This window comes from Nomascus leucogenys, chromosome 24, assembly GCF_006542625.1.
Source record: "Nomascus leucogenys isolate Asia chromosome 24, Asia_NLE_v1, whole genome shotgun sequence".
Lineage (NCBI taxonomy): Eukaryota > Metazoa > Chordata > Mammalia > Primates > Hylobatidae > Nomascus > Nomascus leucogenys.
In genome coordinates, this window is record NC_044404.1 from 19149604 (window position 1) to 19160371 (window position 10768).

Here is a 10768-nt window from a genome sequence, read left to right on the forward strand (position 1 = left end):
TTATTAGCGCTTCCATGAATTAAATGTTTGCAAACCGCTTGGAATGAAGCCTGGCAAAGAGTAAATGTTGTATAAATATTCAATGAAATTCATTAACTAATACATGTTTATTGTGCTCCCACTATCCACAAGTACTGTTGGAGAAGGTACTGGGCACACGCTGTTGTCACGTGATGCTGCCACACGGCATGACACATTTGTCTATGTCCCCAGATTCTGAGTTCTCGAGGGCAGGGGCCTGGCCCACGGTGTGTACTCAGCCACTGTTCTGAGACCACCACCACTTTGGCTCCTCAGACATCCACACCCAGCAGTCTCATCTTCCCCAACGAGAGGCACCAAATGATTGTAACAACTTCCCTGTTCCCTGGCAAAGTTCACAGCACTGACTGAAAGCAAAAGCTAGGGAGACTCCAGCCCAGGGCGGAGACGAGCTCCCAAACAGCCACCAGAACACCTGAGGCCCTCTGCTGCTGGTGATCTGTGATGAGAACCTCAGGCTTGCTGCTGCCCTGAGGACACTCAGGGGCCGGGCAAGATAAATGGAGCATTAATTGAAGAGTCTGAGATCCACAGGCTGCCCCAGCTTTGCTAGGCAACATTTCACAGAAGTGAAAACTGAGGCTCACAGCAGGAAAGCGGCTTGCAATGGGCATGGCCCTTTCTGGGTACAGCACAGGATAAAGGTTGGATCTGGAGCCTGACTTCCAAGTTACTTCTCCTCTCTGCGCCTCGGTTTCCATCCTGCAGTGCCACCACCGGGTTTAAATGAGACCGCATGGAAATCACCAGACGGTTCATAATATGTGTTCCCTGTTCCCCAACCCCTCCCCTGCGAGCCCTGCCAGCCCCCATTGAGACCTTCTCCAAAGAGCAGGGGCCTGGACAGGCCTGCTACAGTGGCCCGGGAGCCTCATCTGCCTGCTACTGCCAGTGATTCATTTGCTTCTCAAGAAATAATTACTGTAAAGTGACAGCAGGGAGTCTTCCCAGTGCAGCAGCCGCCTCCTGTTCTGCCACCCGCCGTGGCAATATTGTGACAGGTGCTGGGGAGACCCTGTGCCTCCTGCCTGCCTCCCTACCCTGAGCCAGGCTTTGCCAACCTCCAGGGGCATGGGACAAGGCCACCTCCTGGGAGGAGCACTGACCTTGGGGTCCAGAGACCCAGATGGACTCGTGGCGAGATCTGGGACAGATGTCTTCACCTCTCTGAACCTCTCATTTGTAAAATGAGCATAATCACTTCCCACCGCTTGAGACTGCTCCCATAATTATCACATATTTAAAGAAGTCATCACTGCACCTAGCACAAAGTAGGTGCTCAATAAACGGGAGCATTAAGCCATATTGATTTATTTTCAAACCCTTTTGCAAAATGTTTTCCTACTGCACTGTTTTAATTGACTTTTACCTCAATCCTGGGAAGCAGAACTCGTAAGAAACCACACCCCCATTTTACAGAGCGACAAACTGAGGTGCAAGAGATTAAATGGCATGCATAGAATTGTGCTACATTACGGAGAGAATGTAGTCTTCACAGGGATGCTGGGCAAGCCCACCTTCCCACTGTCCCCATTCCCGGGTGGGCATAGTGAAGCTGAGACCACATCGCAGGCAAATCCAGACCAGGACCTGGGCTCCACGGACCCTCCAGAGAACCAGGCATTGCCATTTGCCAGGTTTACTGTTGGGTGACAACTACCCTCTCTTGTACCAGGTCTAGAATGAGAAACCACATCCTGCCCAGGAAGCCAAGCACCCGGTGCCCAGTGTGGGTGGGAGGACACTCCCCTTGTGGGCAGGCGGCAGCAACGTCACAAACCTTCAGCAGTCTCCCATCTGGCCTGGAATTTTCTAAGCACCTCACAGTCTGGCAATGCTCAAAGGGCTGTGCAACCCACAGATGCTGCCAGCAAAGGGCACGGGACACCCTCTCCCAGTTTCCAGCTTGGTTCTCAACCTCTGCCCACCCCACAGGGCCAGCACAGCTCAGCCTCTGTAGGGCACCCACTCTCTGCCCTGTGAAATCATGCCGAACTTGACTGTTTACGTGCCCTGCGCTGTAGCTAGGCAAGCCTGTCTACTTCTTCCACAACCTCCGGACACAGAGCTTAGCATCCCTGTTTTACAGATGAGGAAAGTGAGGCTCGAGAGGCAGTGACTAGCCCAAGGTCACTCGGCTTTTAACTCCTGCCCTGGGGCCCCAGCACCCGGCACTGCCAGGCTTGGGGGTTCATTCAAACTTTGAACTTTGGCCCAGGCCTTCTGATTCCAAGTGCAGGCCCTCCCCTCTACAAGCAGCCGAATCCCTGGACGTGGTCTGTGTCGTCCGTCTTCTGTCCCATCCTCCTGGAGGCCTACTAGCTCACAGCAGCCAGACACAGAGGCCTCCCTGCTGCATGAGTATTTACTCAGCATGGGCCTTGGCCAGGTCCTGGCTGGGATCTGCCAGTGGGAGACGAAGGCAGAGCTGGAGCCGGCCCCCACAGAGCTTCCAGTCGATGCGGGAGCAGACACATGCCAGGTGGTTACAACTCCGGGTGTGGGGGGCTGTGATGCGGGAGGTGGTGGGCGCTTAGGACCGCCTGCCAGCAGAAAGTCAGGAAAAAGCAACACATCCCTAATCCTGAGAACAGGGACTTGGCAGGGCTGCCTCCTTCCCGTCCCGGGCCTTCAGCCATCCGCGACATAGGAAATAAATGGAATGCCAGCCGGCCTTCACCTCTCAATGCGATCAAAAGCCAGGACTGCAAACGCAAAGCCCACAGCCTCCGGTGTCACTGACACATGGCACAGTTTAAATCAATTCTCCTGGAAGGCAACGCATCTCGTTGCAGCAAAGGGCGTGTTCAAATTCCGGGTCTACCCTTCTGTGTCCTTCAAACACGGTCATGTGTGGGGACGTGGGCCACAGGACTGAATGGAGAGCCTGGTGTGTGCATCTGCATGTGTATGTGAGTGTGTGTGTATGCATGTACATGTGTGTGTGAGTGTGCATACACGTGGGGGGAAGGGGGACCCAGGGGCCCCGCATCCGGTCTCGTTTGCCAAGGCAAAGCCCCGCCTCGCATTCCTCTGAGAAGGAATCTTCAGCGTCAGCTGTCTCCCTGCTTCCTTTTCTTTTCTGGGACCTCATTCCCCTCCCTCTAGCTTGAGGCTCTGAGAATCGCTCCCAAATTTGTCCCCAGTGAGAATGCCAACCCAGCCAAGGGATTCTGTAATATAGTTCTCAAGGGACCCGAGGCGCTAGATGGAGGGGTTTGTGTGTTTCTCTTAAAGGAAGTTGGGAGAAAGGGCTGGGGGATGGCGAGAGATTTCCGGAGGCACAAATCAACTGCTAAGAGTAGGTCAAACAGCCTTCTTAGATGCCGGACAAAGAAGCGGCCGTTTTCCCTCCACCCCCAACACCATCTCTGGCGCCTCCATGGGACAGAGAGAGCGGCGACGTGCCCTGAAATGGACTTGTTAGGCAGTCAGGGCCATGCTGAGAAATCCTTGTAAATTAAAGGAACAGACTTTGCCAGGGGAAGGGGGTTGGGCTGCGGTGGGGGTAGGCATGCCCAAAACCTGCCAAGCCCCAGGTACCTTAACACCAGACCTCATTTGTTCCTTCTCAATCCCTGGGAGAGCAACAAGATGATCCCTCTTTTACAGAGGACGAAGTGGGGAGCTCCAGGGCAGCTCAGAGAGGCCAAGCCACTTGCCCATGTTCACTCAGACAGTGGCAGAGCCAGGATGCGAAACCCTTTTCCATCATCGAAGGCTGCCTCACTGGAAAATCAGAAATAAAGAATCCGTATTGGTGCCAGCTTCAGAAATAACGAAAGTGTCAATGGGAGTGGCAGGGAACAAAGCCCTCAGCTTTCTATTCCAGGGCAGCCTTCGGGCTTCGGGACATTCAGGGGCCAGCACCCGCCTGCTTGAGGGCCCCCCTGGGGTGTGACGGGACCGGGCAGGGGACACTCCAGCTGACCCACCCACCATCTCTTTTTGGAGGCCTCCATTCCGGCCAGCAGCCCAGCCCCTTCCGGCTCACAGTCAGAAATAGCTGTGACAAAAGTCCCTCCCATCCCAGAAAGTGGCTTTTTAAAAAAATGTTTAAAACAGACACACAAAAAGGTGGAAAGAACATAACAAAGCCTCGACTGCGGGCAGATGATGCGGGCATCATGTCGAGGCAGGCAGGCCAGCTCTGCACGGCAGATGGAAGGTCTGCCCAGCTCGGCACTGAGGGCCAGCCCCCCTCTGGGCCTTGGTTTCCTCACCTTTAAAATGAAAGTGCTCAGCTGAATCGGCGGTTTCTTTCTTTTTAAAACAGCAGAACCCTTTTTAAAATGGAATATTTTTTAGACAATCTGGGAGTCAGAGAGGCTGGAGCTATGGTGGGCAACATGGGTCAAATCTCAGGTACTCAGCCTCCCACTGTCCCCCAAGTCTCCCAAGGCGCCCTGCTATGGACTCCAGGGCTCTGAAAAGCCCACCTGAAAGCCACCAGGCTGAATGATCACAGTGGTCTCTCCAGGCTTCCAAACCACCCTCCAATCACCCCAGGCACCAGGAAAAAAGAAACCTAGCCTCCAGGCTGACTTCAACTGGGGGGCGCATACACTCAGCCACTCCCACGGAAGGGAACAAGGCCAGCCAGCTGCAAATCACACTAGGCCTGAGGGGGCCAGGATGGCTGGACAGGCTTCTGGACAGGGGCACCAGGCCCCCAAATGAGTCACCCTGCCTGACAGGCAGCTAGGCCAGCACTACCAGCACCAGGCAACTTCCTCTACCAGCCTATGGCAACTTCGTGGCAGCTGCCAGGCTGGAGGGACCTTTTTCTTGACAACCTTAAAGCTTTCCTGCGTCCTTCCTTGGAGCCAATGAAGAGAGGGGAAACGGTTGAACCAGTTAAGCCTGGGGATGGGATGGCCAGCACTGCCCATGCCTGGAGCCTGGACCCTAGTTATCTGGGGCAGAGACAGGAGAGGGAAGGGGAAGCCCAGAACAGAGAAAGGCTTCAGCGAACACAGTGTGGTCTCCAGAGGCAGAAAGATCAGCCACGACGCAGGCCTCTTGGAGTCACTGACCTAAAGTAGAAAGAGAGCTGAGAGAGATCACCTACAGGAACTCCTGCATGTACAGGTGGAGGAGCTGAGGCCCAGAGAGGGCAGCGGTTGGCCAGAGGTCACACAGCACCTAGTGGCAGAGCTGGACCTAAAGTCCAGGTCTCCTGGATGCCAACTCAGGGAACTCTCCACTGTTGAGTTCAGATAAACTCAGTGGGAATCTCCAGGGAAAAGCCCCCAGCTTGCAAAGTCAGAACAGGATATTTTAGTGGCCCTGGGTGGTGACAGAGTAGAGATGTTTGTTTTGGTTTCCAAATCAACGCTTGACAACCTTGTCCTCTTGTCCTCGTTGCAGCTTCAGCAACCACATTTCCCACGTGGTAAAGACCTTGGTTGGGCCAAGGGAAAACCAAAGCAGTGGTGACTGGGGCCAGGACCCAGGCACCCCAGGCCAGGGGCTCTGGTTTGGGTTGGTGTTTCCAAAGCACAGTTCGTGGACCACTGATGGCACATGAGATGATGCTCGGTGGTATAGAGTTGACATTTTAAATTTAAAATATATTGAATACCTGGGTGGATTCATAAACAAAATATGGTCTATACTACAGAGGAATATTTTTAGCTATAAAAAGGAACAGCCTATGAATACATGCTACAACATGGATGAACTTCAAAAAAAATACTCTAAGTGAAAAAAGCCAAACACAAAAGACTACAGAGTGTATGATTCTATTTCTATGAAATGTCCGGAAAAGGCCAATTTCTAGAAACAGAGCAGGTCAGTGATTACCTGACTTAGGCTTGGAATGCGAATTTTCTGTAAATGGACATGAAGGATCTTTTTGGGGGGTGATGCAATGCTCTAAAACGGGATTGTGGTAATGACTGCACAACTCTGTGAATTTACTCATCTTTGATTTGTACACTTAAAATGGGCAGTTTTTGTGATATGCAAGTTGTACCTCAATGAAGTTGTTAAAACATTTTATGTAAGTAATAGCACAGGCGGTAGTACATGGACGTGGCCAGAAATCACGGAGGTGGAACTCAATAAGCCTCCGGCTTGAAGATCGCTGAGCCTCGCAGCCCAAGTTGTCCTTTGGGGAAGCAAGTGGGGGTCTCTGGAGGTGCAGCTTCCTCCAGGTGGACCAGCAGAAACCCTGGAACCTTTCCCTTCTGGGTTAGGCTCCTTCTGAGCGTCACTGCTTGGAGTTCTGTGATAGACATCCTGGCATGATTTAAAGCCCTTCATGGCCACAACAGTCCAGGCAGAAGACACCTGGGTCTCATCCCTTAGACGGTGACTTCTCTTATGGCCAGGGGATCAGAAGCAGGCTGGGAGCTCAAACTCAGATTTATATATTGCCAAGGCTGGGAAGACCCTTTGAGATCATCTAGCCCAGTGGTTTTTCAACTTTTTAAAAAATGTTTATCAAATGTCTGCCCTCCTCCCCAAAGAAAATTCTTAGGAGATACCCAAAAGATACTACTAACAAGTTAGCATGTTAGTGGAACCCAATGAGTGAATATTAAGAACTTAAAGGTGGGTGAGCACATTTTTATCACTGTATTAACGTCTTAATGTTATTTTAAATTATCATTTTTATTAGATATTCAATAAACCCCTAAAGCATCTCTAAGAAAGCCCGGGGTTTCAAGGACCACAATTCTAGCCCACCCACCTCACTTCACAGACGGGGAAACTGAGGCCCCGGGAAAGGAGTATACCTGCTTTGGAAAAATTCAACATGAGTCTTGAGTCAACTTCAGAAAAAAAATGGAAGAAGAGGTGTGCATGCCTCCCAGAAGGGCGGGAAGAGAGACGCCCGCACTCCACCTGTCTCAGCAGCGCCGTCTCATTCCAGGCCAGCGCCAGAAGCTGACATCACACCCCACGCCCTGGGTGCAACTCGAATAGATCATTGCTCAATGCCAACCCATCTCCCTCCAAGACTGGGCACGGTTTTTCCATCACCTTAGTAGCCAGGTCCAAAAAGCACACACACAATAAAACAAACACAACACAAGCCTGAGGCATGACGACACAATCAACAGTGGCAGACAGGAGGGCCCGGCCCATCCTTCCCCAGTTTCACCATTGAGAGCAAGTGCCTGCTTCCCTAGCCTGCCCCAATGACATTGACCATAAGGGGTGGCGAGGTGGCCTCCCTGTGGCAAGGCACCAGGCAGGCCATTCTCAAGTCCTCCAGAGAAACAGGTAACACAGGAGAGAAGCCCATCTCCCAGTGGAGTGTAAGACCTACCCCCAGGAAGCTAGGTGCCACATGAGAGCTTGAGGACTCTCAGCATTTCTACTCCCTGCTAGCTTGACAAAGTGCCTATCATCTTTAATAACATCAGCTTGATTACTTTATACCTTCCAAAGAGCATCACCATCCTGCTCTCTCCTCGAGCAACTGTGGGCAGATTTTATTATTCCCATTTCTCTGATGAGCAAACAGGCTTTCAAGTGATTTGATAATCTCACCAGCAGGTATAAGGCTGGCATTTGAAACCTACCCAGTTGCTAGCCTGTCCAGTGGGAGAATAAGGAAGGAGACCTATGCCCAGCTCCCTGGACAGACCTTTAGAGATGGAAGGAAGGGTCCTTCTCAGTACATCCTCCAAGCCCTGGAGTTCAGAGCCGATATCTCCGAATGGAAGGCTGCCCGTGCCTGGGACAGCGACTGCCAGGGCCAGAGGGCCCCTCCCCCAGCCAGGCCTGAGATGCCAGACAGACCCTTCTCCTCTTATGGGAAGAGGAGGAGGATAGGAGACCCCTCTCCTCTTACCGGAAAGCCAAGCAGACAGTATTGTCGGCCAGACTGCAGGCAGGAAGCAATGACAGTTTCCCAGCTGGGGAATCTGGGCTGGGCAGGAATGCACTGGCCAGTCTTGCAGAGTCTGGACCCCAGTTCTAGCCAGAGATGGTGGTCTCAGTCCATTCAATGTCCAGTCTCCAGCCCAACATTATCTTCTCCTGGGGGCTTTTAAGGCTGAGTTTGTTAGGGCTCAATAAACCATGAGACTCAGGGAGTGGGGAGAAGAGGGATGAAAGGAGGCATTTTATAAAAGCTTGTGAGCAGTCTGCTGTAGTTGTGGTTATCCAACCCAGCAAGCTGGACCTTACAGAGCTGGAGCAAGACAGCAGACACTGGCCCCAGGGGGTAGGGGCAGATCCATCCATTTTCAAACACGTGATCTCATTTAATTCAAGAAATAAAAAGGCAGTGGGTTGGTTAGAGTTTTTCTTTTCATATGTTGACGGAGGGGAGCCTATTTCCTACTTCCTTGGTAAAAATACCTATGCTAGGAGACAGACTAGCCAGGAGTGGTTAAAATCTCTGGTTGAAATCCTGGTTTCACCACTTACTTGCCAAGCCACCTTAGGCAAATCGTTTAGCATTTCTGCACCTCGGTTTCCTCATCTGCAAGATGAAGATAAGACTGCCTTACACAATACGCTGTATTGTGCTGAGAATTAAATGAGATCGCATAAAACACAGATAGTTATTATGTCACCTAGAAAACAATGTGCCTAACCAGTGACAGCATCGAGGTGGCCCCCACGGTAGCCAGCGCCCGCCCCCATCCTGGGATCTAGATAACTGGGCCTTCCTGGCGTGCGTAAGACGCTCTGCAAACACAGCTTCCAGCCCACCTGCCAGTACCAGCTGCCCGCCCGGCCCCCGGCCCGCACACGCATTCCGCGGCAGCCTGGACCTGGGCGCCCCCTCCCAGGGCGGCGGGGGAGGGGCGGCCACTCACCTCCGCTTGTACTCGTCGCGCTCGCGCTTCACCTTGGCCAGCACGTTGTAGAGCGCGCGGATCTCCGGCGTGATGGTGTCGATCTGCACGCCCACGCCGTCGGGGTGCACCCACGACACGCCGGGGCCCTGCACGGTCTCCACGCCGCCGCCGCCCGTGCGCCGCACCTGCGTGTAGCTCCAGATAGTCCCGGGCAGGCGGCCGTAGTGCTGCGGGTGCGAGCCGCCGCCGGGAGGCAGGCCGCCCAGGGCCACGGCATTGGCGTTGGCGCCGGCCGCCGCGCCGCTGCCGAGGCCGTGCCCGCCGCCGGGAGCCGGGGGCCGCAGCAGCTCGGGCCCGGTCTGCACGGCCTGCTCACGGGAGAAGGTCTTGTAGCGCAGCCGCCGCTCGCGCTCGCTCTGCTGCTGCTCCAGCTGCTTCTCCAGCAGCCGGTTGCGCCGCTCCAGCTCGTGCACCTTGGCCAGGAAGCAGCGGAAGCGCACGTTGAGCCCCTTCAAGAGGTGGATGTTGGAGCCCAGGTCGTCCCGCAGCGCCGCCGTCACCGGCGACGGACCCGGCCCGGCCCCGCCGCCGCCGCCCCCGCCAGGGCAGCCCCCGCCGCCGCCGCCCGGCGGGCAGCCGAAGGCCAAGGCCATCTCCCCGAACAGCAGCGAGTTCACCATGCGCCGGCTGCGCGGCTCAGGGCCCCGGGCCCGCGGCTCCAAGTGCGGCTCCAGCTCCGGGCAGGGCTCCCGGCGCGGCCGGGCCAGGGTGGGCGCGGGCTCCAGCGCGGCCGGCCGGGCGGTTCCAGATGCGCGCCAGATGCGGCCTCCGCAGCGACGGCGGGACGGATGGCCCCGGATGCGGGCGCCGAGGCGAGAGAGGGCACTCGGCCGCTCCTCGGGACGCGGTGGAGGCCGCGGTATCTGCGCGGGGCCAGAAGGGTCGCGGGTCGCACCGCCCGGGCTGTCAGAGACGCTGTGGAGGGGCCGCGGCAGCCGCACGCAGAGGACTCTCGGCCGGCACTGCCCCTTCTGCGGCGGGCCCCGCCCACTGCAGACACTGGCCCCGCCCCCGCCGCGGCCCCGCCCACCCCTCCTCCCTCTGCAGCGTTCCCCGAGCCCGAGGCTCCGCCCCACGAGGGCCGCAGCGCCGGGCCCCACCCACAGACCCTCGGCTCCGCCCACCTCCGGGTTCTCTCGCTTTCTCCGCAGCATAGACTCCGCCCAGCTCCCCGGCGGGGCCACGCCCTCTCTGGGCCTGCCTCCCCTCCGGGTGCCGATTCTCTGCTGGGGGACCCGGACCGCAGAGCTGCACCAGGGACCGGGTTAGCTGGAGCCGCCGCAGAGCCAGCCGGGCCTCTTAAAGGGGCCAGCAGCCTCGGCAACGCTCGCTTCCACCTTTTAGGGCGCTCCTCTCCCACGTCGCCTGCCGAGAGGGCTCCGTTTCTCTGTCCTCTCCGCCCCCAATGCCCCTGGCCCCAAATTCCTTCGGATGTGGGCGACCGCGGCTGGAAGGGCTAGGGGACCACAGTATCCGAAGGTGCATCGGAACCCCACCCCCACTCTAGTCTGGGGAGGCCCAGATCGACCTTCCGGGGGATAAGGCGGCGCCTAGGCCGGCACGTGCCCCACGCTGCGGACCCGGGGGTGGGCTCCTCGGATGCTAGCTGTGGGCCTTGTCCTCTCGAGATCGGCCCGGGCACAGCCAAGCCCGCTGGTTCCCCCGCCCACTGAGGAGCCGAGTAGCATGGAGGTTGGGGAGGCCGAGCAAGACCCTCCCGGGATGACACCCACAAACTCGGCCTGGGCCTCGCCTCTGCTGAGCTGCCGAGCACCTCCCCACCACCCACACCCACACCCACACCCACACGCTGAGATGAAGCTGACCCCGAGAGCTGGGGATTCCTTTCACAGACATGGGGCTTAGCGGGCCGCCCGGGGCAGACCGAGGCAACCCGAGGA

General features: G+C 56.1%; 1 protein-coding gene across 3 annotated transcripts in view; it reads right to left on the reverse strand.

The window, feature by feature from the left end:
- Positions 1 to 9824, reverse strand: part of IFFO2 (intermediate filament family orphan 2) — a 51964-nt gene extending 42140 nt beyond the window's left edge. For 2 of the 3 annotated variants that reach the window (XM_030805104.1, XM_030805107.1), the window contains exon 1: positions 8826 to 9824. In XM_030805104.1, the coding sequence (XP_030660964.1) occupies positions 8826 to 9487 (662 nt within the window). In that variant the 5' untranslated portion in view covers positions 9488 to 9824. The remainder of the gene's footprint in view (positions 1 to 8825) is intronic. The other variant, XM_030805106.1, reaches the window with a different exon arrangement.
- Between the last annotated feature and the right edge of the window lie 944 nt (positions 9825 to 10768).